Source organism: Tiliqua scincoides, chromosome 7, assembly GCF_035046505.1.
Source record: "Tiliqua scincoides isolate rTilSci1 chromosome 7, rTilSci1.hap2, whole genome shotgun sequence".
In the NCBI taxonomy this organism is placed as follows: domain Eukaryota; kingdom Metazoa; phylum Chordata; class Lepidosauria; order Squamata; family Scincidae; genus Tiliqua; species Tiliqua scincoides.
This window is the reverse complement of record NC_089827.1, coordinates 9,691,541-9,707,523: the sequence shown is the minus strand read 5'-3', so window position 1 is coordinate 9,707,523 and position 15,983 is coordinate 9,691,541. Positions and strand designations below refer to the sequence as shown.

General features: G+C 44.3%; 1 protein-coding gene across 1 annotated transcript in view; it reads right to left on the bottom strand.

Moving 5' to 3' along the window:
- Nucleotides 1-2,237: 2,237 nt before the first annotated feature.
- The window catches only part of IQUB (IQ motif and ubiquitin domain containing), a 36,061-nt gene continuing 22,315 nt past the window's right edge, over nt 2,238-15,983 (bottom strand). Inside the window, exons 8-12 of the mRNA XM_066634105.1 lie at nt 12,970-13,140; nt 9,291-9,467; nt 4,753-5,001; nt 4,177-4,362; nt 2,238-2,511 (exon numbers count right to left, since the gene is read on the bottom strand). Of these exons, the coding sequence (XP_066490202.1) occupies nt 2,326-2,511; nt 4,177-4,362; nt 4,753-5,001; nt 9,291-9,467; nt 12,970-13,140 (969 nt within the window). The 3' untranslated portion in view covers nt 2,238-2,325. The remainder of the gene's footprint in view (nt 2,512-4,176; nt 4,363-4,752; nt 5,002-9,290; nt 9,468-12,969; nt 13,141-15,983) is intronic.

Here is a 15,983-nt window from a genome sequence, read left to right as displayed (position 1 = left end):
TCAGCGTGTGGTTAGTCTGTGGAACTCCTTGCCGCAGGATGTGGTGACAGCATCTGGCCTAGATGCCTTTAAAAGGGGATTGGACAAGTTTCTGGAGGAAAAATCCATTATGGGTTACAAGCCATGATGTGCACGTGCAACCTCCTGATTTTAGGAATGGGCTATGTCAGAATGCCAATGCAAGGGAGGGCACTAGGATGCAGGTCTCTTGTTATCTGGTGTGCTCCCTGGGGCATTTGGTGGGCCGCTGTGAGATACAGGAAGCTGGACTAGATGGGCCTATGGCCTGATCCAGTGGGGCTGTTCTTATGTTCAGGATATCAATGATTTAATTCATCAATTAATTAATAGGTGAAATAATCAAACACTTCAGATAAACAAAGTGGTTTCAGTGAGGTCTACCTCTTTACCTTTGGCCTAGGGCTCTGGATTTGTTGGGTTTACCCCTGGGTGTGAGAATTTTGCATTCTGGGAGTTGACAACCCCTTTCAAAGTTCAAGCATGCCCAGAGGCGTATCTAGGGGCATGCAAGTATGGCATATGCGTTGGGCACCACTTGAAGGGTGCCATCTCCCTCCTTATGTTTCGGCAGCCCCGAGGTATGGCCATTGCGCCCGTTTCTTCCCCTTTGAAGACAGAAGTTGGGGGGGGAAGAGATCATGGGGGTGGAAGAGATCATGCTGCCACCAGCACCTCCTCCCCAGAAGCAGAACTATAAGTGACATCAAAACATCCTTTGCATCATTGCCGAAGCACCACTGCCTCCAGTGATGGCTCTGAGCAGGGTACATAAGACAAAACCCCAGGAAGTTTTGGAATGATTTGAACCTAAATTCTTCTATCAAAAATTTCTAATTGAGTTTTGAAATATATTCTCCAGCTGTTATAGTGTTTACACTCCTGATGTAAATTATTTTGTCTGTGAAAGCCTGTCAACAGTATTTGCATGTGGTGCAATGACAAATTTAGTTATCTAAATCAGGATAAAAGAGGTGTTGTTCTAAAAGGGATAATACCAGTAACATTCAGGGAATTGATATTTCTGTAACTGAGACTGAAATAGACGTTATAAGAAATGAGCTGCTGTTACAAAATGAAAGGGCAGCTTTGATTTGAAACTCTTAAAACAGCGATGTCAAACTCGTTTCATACAGAGGGCTGAAGTTAGCATTCTGGGCTCCAGCTGAGGGCTGGAAGTGATGTCATTAAGCAGAAGTGACATCATTAAGCAGCTAACGGCCAGAAATCAGACCCTGTTCTCATATAGAAACTCATTAACTGCCAATTACAGAAGAGAAAGTACGCAAATCTTGATCATATTTCAAGATTTGGGAAAGCCCAATTTTCATGTGGGCTGCCATTTCAGCTTTAACACCTCAGCAGCTGCGAGCCTGAGGGCCAGATAAAAGGCTTCCGGGGGCCACATCCGGCCCCTGGGCCTTATGTTTGACACCCCTGGCTTAAAATGTTAAGTTTTATTTTTGAAGATGCCCATTTTAAAATCTCAAAAACATAAATACACTACAGGAGTTATATATTTCAGCAGACTCCTTCTTACACTCAGGATATATAGGAGTCTTGATTTTAAAAGCCCTAAACTGTTATCATATGCTTAAAAACAGTAGCTGTGGAAAAAATGATCAGCTTGCTCAGAGCCTCACGTACTTCTTCCTTGCTGTCCCTTTCCACTGTACCATTCTGTGCTGAACATTTGATAATTGGAGCTGTGCATTAACCTAGATATACTTGGCTGCTGATTGCACTGTCTCCATTAAAAAGTGAAGAGCTCCCAAACTGGGAGTGTGTCAACCGGATTCACATTTGTTCAGCAAAGGATCACATTTAGCTGCCATATCTAGGTGACGCTTCCTGCGTAACAACTGATGTACCTGTAAATGTATTTCCCCGTTCATATCATGAGATACACCCAGCCAGTTTAGTGGAGGTTGGCTGTGCATCCAAATCTATACTGGTTAAGTAGAAAGGAATGCTCTATGTACGAGTCTCTCTGGTTGCAGAAAAGTGACTCCCGTATTCCTGTTGCCAATTCTGCGATGGATCCAGTTCAAAGCCCCTACCTGTGAAGATAATTTCCTAATATAAAAATGCAGCACCACAATAACCAGTTTGAGATCTTTTTGTTGGACGTTCAGCTTAATACAACTGCATGTTTGCCAAAGGACAATTGGGGAAAGACCCCACCCCCCAAAAAAAATTACAACAACAAATGTATTTAAATACAGGAGAAAAACGCTACCCTCCCCTTCCAGAAATGTTTATCTTGCAATCTGATTGACTCTTCAAGCAATACATCGAGGAGCAATCTTATCCTTCTTTATGTGTCGACTTGGATGGACCAGGTGTTATAGGCTTGGTTACAAGAAGATCATTTGAGCAAGCCAGCTTATCCGCTTTATGCAGAGCTTCTCCCAGCTCTGGAAACTGGGAGAAATAGTTCCTGGCAAGCAGATGCTTGTGCTTTACCCTATGAATGAACACCGTTTCGTAAGCCTGAAAAGGGAAAAAATGGCTAAATTTATTAAATGAAATAAAATAAAAAAGGTAATTCTCTATTCATCAGATACCCCTCTGGCAGTCTTCCAAACCTTGAGCTTTAATGAAAAATCATAAATAATTTTTTTTTAAATCCAAGGCAAAACCATTGCCAACTTGTGTGTGTGTTTTTTTAAACAGGCAGCCCAATCCAGTGCAATTTCTGATGCAGCGGGTTTGGCACGCCCAGCTCAGCATCCGATATGGGAATTTCAGCTGCTGGAGGTCACTTGCTCTAGGGTACGCCCCAGCTGTTGCAGTGCGGCAACTTGGACCTGCGTGAGCTCAATCGCTGGCACATGTCCATGTTGCCTTGCGTTGGCAGATGAGGCCTGGGAATGGGGACAGAATGTGGCACGTGCCGGTATCGCCAATCCTGCCCCTCTCCCAAACCTGATCTAACCATCCCTGCCCCGCTGCTACCTTCCTCTGCCTTGTTCTGCCTCCAAGCTGCTCAGCGTGGAACTCACTCTCTCCAGTGCACACTGCTCTTTCCACTAGTACATGCAGGCCAGCGTGAGCTGTTGCACCAGCACCAACAACTGCAATTCAATCAGAAAGCGCTTTATGGCACTTTTGTGACCATTAGCACCAGTGCACCATGTGCTATGCCAGGGTGCACACGGCTCAGGATTGTGCCTAATATGTGATGAATGAAGATAGGGTAGACGTAACACCAGTTAGGAGATACTGAAAAATGATACATTCAGGGTATTTTTTTTTATTTTTTTGAAAAATTATTAATTTCTTTAATTCCAAATTCAGAATTACCCAAGTGGTGATGCCTACAAACAGTGCAGTCAACAGGCAAGCCTATACTTGCTGGTTGCTCCATGTGCGCAGTTTTTCCATGGAACTTTGAACTGGGAGACAAGCTTCTGAGGAAACAGCTGTCTCTCACAACCTTTCAGAAGCAGCTTCCCCAAAGGAGACTGAGTTTGAGAGCCACTCAAGAAGAACACATCAGAGATGACAAAGAAGGAAGGTATGGGATATAAATGGAAATGAATGCAGCATGTAATAAATGTGCAAGTTTTACAGATCAGGTAAAACCTTAAGAACACCAGTATAACGTGACATTGTGCAACCATGTTGAAAATTAGCAGACTCCAAAGTGGAGACCGCTGCGTGCCCGCAAAGGCTTCCTCGGCACGGATGGCGTTTACCGTTCTGCATGGGGATCCTTGACAAAGCACTTCCATTTGCCCCCAATCATCTCTGTGTCCAGCCACTTCTGGCCTCTGATGTCCCAGCAGTCTTTGCACCAGAATAGGCAATTGGGGGCAAATGGAGGAGCTTTGTCAAAGCTCCCCCGTGAAACGGTAAGTGCCAGTCACACAGGGGTGGTCTTTCAAAGGGCACCAGATCCAGCCTGTGGGCTGCAGTCTAGAGGGTGCTGTTGTAAAGAATGGCAGGCCAACAGCACAAGAGGCACAAGGCCATCCAAATGCTGAGCAGTACTGAAGGCTCCATGAAGCATATGGAACAGAGCCTTCTTCCGTTCCAAGATGCCATCAAGTTATAATGGAAGTAAGAATTTACTCAAATGCCTCTAATCATTGGAATGCATTTTCAATGTCAACATGAGGAAATGAAAAAAAGCATTTCTTTGAAATAGATTACCTTTTCAAGATTCTTCAGCTTGAGATGAGATTCGGCTTCATCATTTCGGAGGAGAATAGTGTTCCAGGGAGACCATTCAACATGCTTATCCCACCTGACCATGACCAGATCATAGAGGTCACCCCAGGCACTGATGGCTGACTGCGAATTCCAGAAGTTTTCAACCATATACTGAAGATCTTGCAGCTGTAATTGAAATGCAGGTTGGGGAAAAAACCTAACTCCAGAATCCTGTATCCACGTAACATTTAGCTCAGCGGTAGCCAATCTGTGGCACTGCTGCCACTATGGCCTGCAGACACAATGGCACATGCAGCACAGCTGATCACCCCGTCAACCTGGGTGAATCCTCCACGCCTGACTGTACGGACTGGCTCGGTGCAAAGGCTGGGCTTGTGCAGGCCAGTCAGCCACTGTTAATCCTGCTGCTAAAAAGTTTGGGAACCACTGACTTAACACATACACTGTTTAAATACTGCATCATCTATGCAAAGTAAAGCTGACAAAATATAAAATGCAACCCCATTTTTTGCCTTCTACGAAATGTCACCCCTATCACCACTGTTCTCTACATACCTGTAACACAAACGCAATCTTGGCACCGTCCATATAGTTCACCTCACTCTGTCGGAGACTTCGGAGCATACGCTTGTATTTTAAAAAGGCTTCTCTCTTACAAGCCTGATTATCCAGCTTGCAGCAGAGGTGGCACCTGCCAATGCTGTGTGAACTACCAGAGATGGCAAAATCAGTAGAAGGCAGGTACCTCTTGCACCCCAGGCAAAAATAGATGTTGTGATAAAGTTTTATGGGGTCAGGTGGAACCTGCAAGGGAAACAGTGTCATAAGATTGTTTTCAAACTGATTCATTATTCCAGTTCGGAGATTTGCTCCGAGCAGAGGGGTTCAGATAGGTGCATGGAACTTTCCCATTCATTTCAATAGAAGAGGCTGATTTAGTTGCACATTGTTTTTTCACAGGTAGGTTTGTTCCCTCTGAACAGCGTACTCGTGCAAGACATTCAGGATTACAATCCCACCTGTCATCTCAGGTTGTCAGAAGGGGCCCCTTCTAACCGTGCCGCCATTGAAAGAAGGAAGGGGGATGGTGGCGAGAAACAGGGCCTTGTTGGCAGTGGCACCTTTCCTGTGCAACTCCCTCCCCCTTGAGCTCCATCTCTGGAGACCTTTCAGCAGGGCCTCGAGACCTTTTTTATTTAAGAAGATGTTTGTTGATAGGCTGGTGCTTTTAATGAAATTTAATGTTAATAGTTTAACGTGATCCCACTGGGGTCTGGTCTGTCTGTCTGTTTAATCTTTTAATCTTATACACCGCACAGTGTTTTTGTCTTGTAGGCTGCCTTGAGAGCCCCTAAGCAGTAGAGTCACTAGGGTTTGCATCACCTGGTGCGGGAGGCCAGCGTGTCACTCCCACGATGGACCTACTCCCATGCAGTGTGTGGGGAACACCCTGGGCAGTGGGCATGGTGATGCACCTGCCCTGCCTGCTAGTTTTTTGGCTATAACTTTTGATAGCGTCGAGTTTTTTCAACACAATTTGTCCCATTGCATTCTGAATGAAATCACACATCGAACAATATATAACATGATATATCATGATGTAACATGGCATTTAAAAATACCAAGATTTTAAAAACTTTGGCTAGTAGTGGTGTTGCCCCCCCCATGTGCATATCACCTGGTGTGGCCCACAATACTAATGGTTGGCAACCTTCAGTCTTGAAAGACTATGGTATAAGCCTACAGCACCTGGTATTCCCAGGTGGTCTCCCATCCAAGTACGAGAAGTGCTTAGCTTCTGAGATCAGATGAGATCAGGCATGTGCAGGGCAACAGTTGCAACACCACTAACTTAATGTGGTAGAAAGGTGGGGTATAAATTCCTTAAATAAATAAACAAACCATATCATTGCCAGTTACATATGATTTTGTAATACTTTAGTGTCTTTAAAAACTCATTAACCACAGTGCACTTTGAAGATAAAACTATACTAAACATATAATCAGGTCACTGAAACAACCAAGCTACCCTACCGCACCCTGTATCTTAGTGTCAACCTTCAGTCTAAGCTCAATTAAAACCTCACTCAGTATGTTCCATAGCAGTTGCTAATAACTGTTTGCACGACCTTTGATAACTGAAGAAATATATACCCTACAAAAGAATTCTGCTGTAGCTCAGCATGCAGTTTGTCAAATGCAATCTGTTCTCACGCTTTTGACAGTAAACCTAGTGACTAGGAACATATTTTTGACGTTTGCTATGCAAAGAGAAGTTCAAAAGGGTTAAATACTCTTTTGAATTATATAATGCTCTGAGAAAAATAAAATTCAATCGGTATGGGTTCTGTTGTTGAGAGATCATGCAGACCCAAAGATGGAAGATACATTTCATGGTTTTAAGGTGGAAAACCTTAAATGGTCTTATTTGGTGGAAAATAAACATTTACCTGTTTATTTTCCACCAAAATAAACACCACATTAAAACATGCATCCTAGAAATTCTCTGCCATTGGGCAGGAGGTCTGCAGGTTAAAGCTGTGCCTTGCCCAAAGAAGCCAAGTGGGAGTAACTCTGGCCATGATTTGGATGGGAGACCATTGTAGCTGATAAGGCCAACACACATTTTGCTTCCTTAAACATTACACCAATTCCTGGGTATATTTGGGGTGCCGATTCCCAAAATGGCGTCCGTTTTGCCCTATCACTTCTAGTTTTGGAGATACGGCATAGTTGCATTAGTGAATGGTTCAAGCAGCTTCCTCATGAGGAAGCCTACACCATGGCTTCCTTAGGAGGAAGCTGCTTGAACCATTCACTAATGAAACTATGCCGTATCTCCAAAACTAGACGTGATAGGGCAAAACGGATGCCATTTTGCGAATCGGCACCCCAAATTCATATCAAACCACCATAAATTTTGGGAGAAACTTTTCTGACCCTCAATTTTGTAGGCCTGTGAAGCTGTTGTGAGAGAACAGAGCCACGGGAGTCACTGTTGATCACCAGGCCATGAGTTAATACATTATATCTTAGGTCCCTGAGTGGGGCCCAGCTACTAATTAACACCAAGTCCAGATACAAATGGACAGCTGTGATATGTAACATGATGATGATGATGATAAAATATGCAGCTGTGTTCAACATACTTGAGGTACTTTGTTTTGCCTGGCTGCCATATTGATGCGCCCTGAACTTTTGGAAGGATCCACTTTCATTTCTGAGATTATGTATCCATGAGTAGGAGTATTAAAGTACAGCAACTTCTCTGCCTTGACCTCCAGATGCCATTACCCTGAAGCCCACACAAGAGGGAAGGGGAAGTGTAACTCCCGCTTTCCACATATCTCAACCCCAGTTTCAGAATGTTGTCTGAAAAAGTCTTAATCCATTCTATAGTAACCTGTCCAGGTCACCACAGAATCACTGGTTACATGATTTCTCTTACTCTTTTCTTTCTCATTGGTTGCATGATTATATGATGTCATAACCAACTCAGAATGTTATGTCTGGGTCAACAACTACTGCGTTAAGATGAGTGAAGGATCGCAACAAGGCATCTTAATCCATTTTTTGCCCGGCTCACAGGTGTACACATTTGGTCCCTGTTGAATATATGCAAAGCTGGGTAGAAATGGCTTAATTTGGTAATCACTTTCCTGTATTTTACTGTCATTTTAATTAACTGGTGATCAAGTTCAATAATGCTTGTGAAGTTTGGAAAGCAGTTGACATTTGTTGCCCCGTTAACACTCACAATAGACTTGTAAGGAAAGGTCAGTACTGCCATCCCGTTTTAAAGGTGGGAGACTAAAGCTGAGAAAAGAGCATCTTCCTTAAGGCTGCATAGGGTGCAATCCTACGCATGTTTACTTAGAAGTAAGGTCCGCTGAGTTCAGTAGGGTTTACTCTCAGATAAGCATGAGCAGAATTGCAGCCATAATGAAATGAGATGTATCCTGTATCAGAGTATCTGAGATGAACCCTGGACCAACAACGTCCCAGCACAGGGTTCACACTCTCAGCTATTTCTAGGGTTTTCTACATTATGTGATATTCTCCCTTACTGTCACTTAGCACCCTGCTGTAACAATGCCTACCTGGCTGAGATATATATATACTAAAGTCTTCCCAAATAACTCATAGTTACCGTCTCCCATTTTCCACATTGATATACTTCTTGGTGAACCAGGTACATCCCGTAGGAATATTAAAACCGCTTCCATGTGCCAGAGGAAGAGACAGAAGAATGAGCCTCACAACCACATCAGCCTGGCAAAGACTAACTACCATTTGATTCCTCCCCTCTAGGAACTGTGTTCTCTTGCAGCCATTTCCACCAGACAGCAACATGGGCAAGACAGCGAGGCCTCTTCAATCAGCCTGGCAGAGACCAAGTGCCGTTTGAAAGTCGTCTTCCAAGAACATGTCCTCCTTTGGCCACCATTTCCACTGGGGACTGGCAGGATGCCAAGTCCACCAATCCTACCCTGGCAAGGACCAACTGACATTTGACTCTTCCCTCTCCACAAACTGTGTGCTGCTGTTTGTGCAGCACAAACTGTGAAAGACAGAGAAAGGCTGGCAGATTGTGAGCCCCTTTGGGATAGGGAAGAAGAGCCTTTGCTCTTTAAATCACTCTGAGAACTTTCTAAAGTGGTATATAAATTTTCTAAATTTACACACACACACACACACACACAACATGCGGTGGGTGGTGAGTTAGGGGACGCAGAGCCTCTCAACCAGAGTCCTTCTAAAAGTGCTGCCACCGTGTGAGGTGCCCAAGCACTCAAAACCCACGTGCAAAAGCTCACAACTCCACCCACTGCATGTCCCCCACACATATACACACACTTGTGTGTGCTAGGACAGGAAGTTTTCCCACAGTGGCAGTGGTGGGCTTGCGCTCTCAATTTTCAAATGCCGTATAATCCAGACAACTGAAAAGCAGCTTGGTTACTCATTACATACAAATCCATTCATAATAGATATTTAGCCAAGTGTGCAAGGAAGACAGCTCAAACAATGATAAGTACTTTACATGATCTCATTATCGTAACCAAGTAATCATTGTAAGAAAGAGAAATTACCTTAAGAAGTCTAGCAACTTCAGGGTTAAAGAATGGTGTTTTAATATATTGTAGAAACAGTGTACAGATCCTTTTTCTGAGTCCTTCCAGATTACATTCCTTCACTCCCCTCATCATGAGGTCTGCCTCCCTGTCAATTAATTCTATTATTTCGTGTGTGAGTTTACATTCATGTTCCTGCAAAGGTGAGCAAAACGTTTAGAGCAACATGTGCAGATAATTTCTTACACTGATTGCTGTTCAATTAAGATACTATACAAACTCCAAGGCACCTTAAACCCTCTGCACTTTCAGAAATGGTTTTATAATGTGTCCTCAGAGAGGCATACAGCTCCCCTGCTCTGAGGAGTGGCTGCAGTTACGTACCATGCAAATGTCAGAAGCCATTGGGTTTCAGAATATGAAATGCATAAAAACATAAGAACAGCCCCACTGGATTAGGCCATAGGCCCATCTAGTCCAGCTTCCTGTATCTCACAGTGGCCCACCAAATGCCCCAGGGAGCACACCTGATAACAAGAGACCTGCATCCTGGTGCCCTTCCTTGCATCTGACATGGCCCATTTCTAAAATCAGGAGGTTGCACATACACGTCATGGCTTGTAACCCATAATGGATTTTTTCTCCAGAAACTTGTCCAATCCCCTTTTAAAGGCGTCCAGGCCAGATGCTGTCACCACATCCTGTGACAAGGAGTTCTACAGACTGACCACACGCTGAGTAAAGAAATATTTTCTTTTGTCTGTCCTAACTCTCCCAACACTCAATTTTAGTGGATGTCCCCTGGTTCTGGTGTTATGTGAGAGTGTAAAGAGCATCTCCCTATCCACTCTGTCCATCCCCTGCATAATTTTGTATGTCTCAATCATGTCCCCCCTCAGGCGTCTCTTTTCTAGGCTGAAGAGGCCCAAACGCTGTAGCCTTTCCTCATAAGGAAGGTGCCCCAGCCCAGCAATCATCTTAGTTGCCCTCTTTTGCACCTTTTCCATTTCCACTATATCCTTTTTGAGATGTGGCGACCAGAACTGGACACAATACTCCAAGTGTGGCCTTACCATAGATTTGTACAACAGCATTATAATATTAGCTGTTTTGTTCTCAATATCTTTTCTAATGATCTTAATCACCTATCCATCCACCAATCCCTGCCTTGTAAGAGCAACAGGGGCAGGACAGTGAGGCCTCCTCAATCAGCCTGGCAGAGACCAAGTGCCATTTGAAAGTTGTCTTCCAAGAACATGTCCTCCTTTGGCCACCATTTCCACCGGGGACTGGCAGGATGCCAAGTCCACCAATCCTAGCCTGGCAAGGACCAACTGACATTTGACTCTTCCCTCTCCACAAACTGTGTGCTGCTATTTGTTCAATCCTGATTCATTTTCATGGTGTTTTAACACGTACAAAGTGTTCACTGAGCATAATAATCAACCCCAACAGTATGTGTGTAGAGGCTATATTTTAAAAGTTCTGCCACTTTGTAAAGAGCCCAGATTAGTATCTGGAGCTTTTTAAGTGGAAGCTATGGCAGGGGTTGGACTAGACCAGTGGTTCCCAACCTGGGAGTATGTGTACCCCAAGGAGTACTTACTTGGAGTACTTTTAAAGTGGAAGCTTTTTAAGTGGAGCTTTTTAAGTGGAAGCAACGGCAGTGGTTTGACTAGTCCAGTAGTTTCCAACTTGGGGTATGTGTACCCCAAGGGGTACTTACTAGGACCTTTAGAGGTATTCAAAAAAGAATTGAATAATGGCAGGAAAAGGCAGGTCTGTATTAGAATGCCTTGCAGGGCTGGCAAGGCAAGAAGAAAGGCAGCTAGCTGGCTGTGAAAGCCCCCCCCCCCCCCAAAAAAAAAAACAAACTAAAAAAAAACCTGCTAGTTTCTGATCAGCAATTCGTGAATTATCAGATATGGATCAGTAGTTGAAAACATAAATTTGAAATTACAGTAACTATATTATTTACAAACATTTTGCTAATATGAGGGATAGAATTTATGGAAATGGGCTGCCAAGAGGTACTTAGTGAAAAAAGTTTGGGAACCACTGGACTAGACAATCCATCCGACCCAAGTCCTTGAATCACTTGTTTTCTACTGAAAACCTGTGCCTGGCAAATGAATTAATATTTACGTGACAGAAAAGGGGCAATCAAGGAGGGACACATTAGCAAGCTTCTAAGGTTGCAATCCTAACCACACTTTCCTGAGAGTAAGCCCCATTGAACAAAATAGGACTTACTTCTAAGTAGACCTGGTTAGGATTGTGCCCTAAGTGGCCATGACAAATTGTCTTGTATTAGTGCAAGAAAATAAATAAAAGACCCATAGGACAGGTGTCACTCTTTTTCACTTTAGACACTATGCCATTAAAATTGTCAATCTATTCAATTTAACATTTCAGATTTAGGCAGAAATAACACAATTACGACCGATTGGGATGGTTGCAATGAGTTACATCATCGCAAAGGCCTTATGATGTCGGAAACAGCGGGCCATCGGTAGCCGTCTTGGATCCGCCATCCAAAATAGCAGCAGTGGCCCACCCCAGTTCCTGGTTCGGCATGGGAGCACAGGTCAGTTGGTGGAGTGGGCAGAATGGGGCAGAGAATGGGAAGGTGAGGAGATGTGTTGGGGGAGGCATGTTCTGCCACGTGCGACCTATGCCAGTATGCAGGCTTCCTCCCCTCCCGACATGTCCTCTTCCTCTCCTTAGACTTGCGCCAGCCAAAGACATGACACAGGTTCAAGGGGACCACTGGAGACTGGGGAAGGAAAAACATGTTCCCTTACCTCTCCCAAGCCTCCTGATCAGCCCCGCCACCATTTTGGCACAGCTGCATGCTATGGCTGGGAAATTGGTAGGATTGGGATGTTAATTTACTTCCTGGTAAGTGTGTCTAGAATTGCAGCTTCACAGCCCAATTCTATGCAGGGCCTACAGCAGTGGATCTTGTGCAAACAGCTGGAAGCTGAGCAGTTCCATCAGTGACCCACCCAGGCTGCCCTGGAGTTGGTAAGGTGGTGGAGGGGTGGGTCATAGTTGTTCAGGGGATGATCTTGGGTAGGGCAGGGGACAGATAGGGAGTAGAAGGGGATAGATAGCAGCAGAAGTGCATGCTGGGATCTATGTCCCCTTCCCAGCCCAGACCCTCTCTTGACTCTCAGACTTACGTAAGCAAAAAGAGCTGTGGTAGCTTCAAGGAGACCCATCGATGGCCAGGTGGCTTCCAGAGACATGAAAACATTTTTACCTACCTCTCCTGAACCATCTGGTCACACACACACACACACACACACCCATCACTGGATGCAGTGAGCACTCCAGCAGCACTGCACATAGCTGCATCTCATAGGATGGTGGGGGATAGAATTGGGGCCTGAATTTCCAGGGTGATCCCACACATACATTATTCAGATGTAAGTTCCACTATATTCAATGGGGCTTATTTGTTGGTTAGAGTGTGTAGGACTGCAGCCTTACAGCATGTCTACTTAGGGGTAAGTCCCACTGAGTTCAATGAAACTTGCTCCCAGGAAAGTACGTTCAGGATTGTAGCCTTGAGGAATCGACTACACCACACTTACAGTGACGTATCGAAGCACGCCACCTTTGGCCCTTTCAAACAGCCAGGGCACGGCGGTGCGCCACATGTTATCAGGGTATGGTTTCTAACAAAGCGTACCTTCACCGTATGCTTCAGGGTTAGTAGCACATCCAGCCGCTCATCTGTGGGAAGGTCTTGCATACTGATGCTGCGATAGATTTCAAGCAGTTCCCGGGCACGGAGAGTGAACTGGGTATCCATTTCTGTGATTTTGCCATCAAATGCTTTCCATCTTTTTGGTTCTGCACACTTCAGAAACATTTCAAATCACGTTAGGATGAGTGGAAGCACAGCTAAGTAAAATTAAGTACCTTCTACAAATGTGATACTGTCTTCAGCTAGCCAAAGAACCATCACGATCCCTAGAAACTTGAAACTACTTGGATAAAGAAACGTACATTACATTTGTCAAGTTTAATGGGTTTATTACCAAAGTGAGTGAGTGAGAGAGATTCTGTCTGTCGGCAGAGGACAGTACAGGTGGGCCCTCGGTATCCACTTATTTGACTCACACTGATACCAATCTCTACCTTTAAATGCCTTGTAACGAGGGAAAAAGCACCCAGATTCCATTTCCTACCTTCGCACTGTTAAAGAATTATAATTTCATTCCATTAGATTCCATTATTCACCCCATCCAGTGGCCGAATGTGTTATAGTGTTTATACCAGTGCATTCTGGGGTGACAACAGAGGAGCAAGAAACCTGGAAGTGGGTCTTTCAAGCTATTTTTCCACTGATTTGGTATCCACTGAACCCGTGGTAAGGACACACGACCTGTAAATGCTAACAGTGCAGAAATACTAACAGTTCATTCCATTTACTATTAATTTACTGGTCACTGTCAGGAAAAAAATACAGCTAAGAAGAATCAATTCAATCAACATTAGTGACACACTTTAATATAAAGTTTGCTACATGACAGAAGTGCCAAAATTTTCAAAACTGCTTTTGAAGGTACAGGTTACGTACCCCTTTTCCAAAGCACTTGGGACTGAAAGCATTTCAGATTATTTTTTTGGATTTTGTAATATTTGCATAAACATAATGAGATATCTTGGGGGTGGAATGGGACCCAGGTCTAAATGCACAGAAGTCTTGGCCCCACACACACCCAAGAAACTTTCAAGTAGAGCAGGGTTTTCCAAACCCTGGCCCAGGGGCCAGATTTGGAGTTTGGAGAAAGCCCTCTTCTCCATGAGCAGAGCTTAGTGTTCCGCTTCCGTGCTGCTTATGTTTTGAGTAGATCTGGGCACTGGGATTCTCTGGGCAGTTGCATCTGCCCGGATGTTCTATTGAATAGTCCTCTGGGCAGCTGGTCAACAGATGCGACTGCCCAGAGTGTCCCGGTGCCCAGATCTACTCGGAATACAAGCAGCGCAGAGGCAGAATGCTAAACTCTGGACCGAACACTTTTCTGATAGACAGTGGTTGCGAGTTTGGTGACTGCTGAATTAGAGATATTTGGGAATGAACACAAGGGCTTGTGCAGGCAAAGAAGCAACCAGCTGTTGGAGTGTGCAATCTGCAGATGCACTCTCCACCCCTAGCCTGCCCCTTCCCATCACCTCCTGGAAGGCCACCTGCTTGGTTCCACACTACCTTCTGCGTTGCCTGTGCTGCCTTCTGGGTCGCAGCCACCTGGTACAGTAGGTTTCCTTGGCATGCCTTACTTACACCAAGCCAGCAGGCGCCACAGCCCATTACAAGAGTTCACATGTCAGCACTCAAAAAGTTCCAGAATTCAGAGCATTCCGGTTTTTTGAATTCTGGATGAGAGATTTGTGTGGATAAGAGATACCTGGGATTGTCTCCCTCTTTCGGCTAGAATTCACAAATACCATAAATATACTGTCAGGTAAGAACCACAGAAAACTGTGCGTAAAAAGAATATTCTGCCTCCTTCACTCATGCATTTGGTTTTAATCTAATGTACAAGCAATCTTATTTTGAAAAAGCTCCTTGTCGGTGTATGCAAAACCTCAGCCCAGTACTTCCTACCTCCCAGCAAGGACAAAAGCTGGCGTGAACTAATGAGCAAGGGTGGGTGGTTATCGTGAGACTTCTGAGCCCAGCTTGTGGCAATATTCTTTTTCTCTTCTGCTCAGCAGGCAAAAACGTTCAGAGCAGATTAGCTTCCTGCCCCCACTCCTAAATCATTTCCCACTTGTCTGTACCCCTCCCTCCCCCAACTGTTCATGCCAGTCTTTTTAAAAAAGAATGATTGGGGGAAAAAATTCTTCAAAACTGTGCCATGTGCTATTCAGAACCCAAAGAATGCTCTATGCAGCTATGCCTAGCTCTAGGAATCTTGAAGACCGGCCACAAGCTCCATTTGGAAGCACAAACCTGTGGAGTGCTACAAATCATCCTTTTTTTTTTCTTTCCTCCCAAGTTACATAAGCACAAAAAGACAAAAAGAAAAATAGGAGTTCATAAATGAGGATTTGACAGATTCTTAGCGGCTTTAGTTCTATAATTAAATGAGCTGCTGATATAGCTGAAACTGACAAATTGAAGCCAAACTGATTTAAAAAAAAAACAAAAAACAGGTTTGGCTAAATCACAAAGTTCTAAAGCTTTCAATTCGAGCCGGTGAGCTCTGACAAAATTGGGAACAGAATTGTTCCTTCAGACCAACCAAGGGTTTATTAATTTGTTTTTGCATGTATGCATGGGAAAACAAAGCCTTCATGAAGTACTATAAGGCTTAGAGCATAAGCCAGTATTATGGCAAGCAGTTCTTTTTTTTAAGTCACTGCTGGTAGATAATTTTTCTATGCACAGTTTTATGTTACTCAGTTTCTTCCTCTTTTCATGCCTATGGGTTTTTCTGGTGAAGGAAGCCAGAGGCTGACTAAGGGGAGTACTTCCTAGTGATTAGTGCTCAGCTCCTTCCTGCTCTCTGCTTCAATGATTTACTGGGTTGGCAGCTGAATGGGATTGGTAGGTGCCTGCTGCCACCATCCTAGGCAGAAGACACCAAGCAGGCAGTACAGCAATTGGGGTTAAACAAGAACCCATGGATTCCATGGTCTCCTGTGAAGGATTCCCCCCCCCCCCCAATAAAAAAATCCTTCACAGGAGACCAC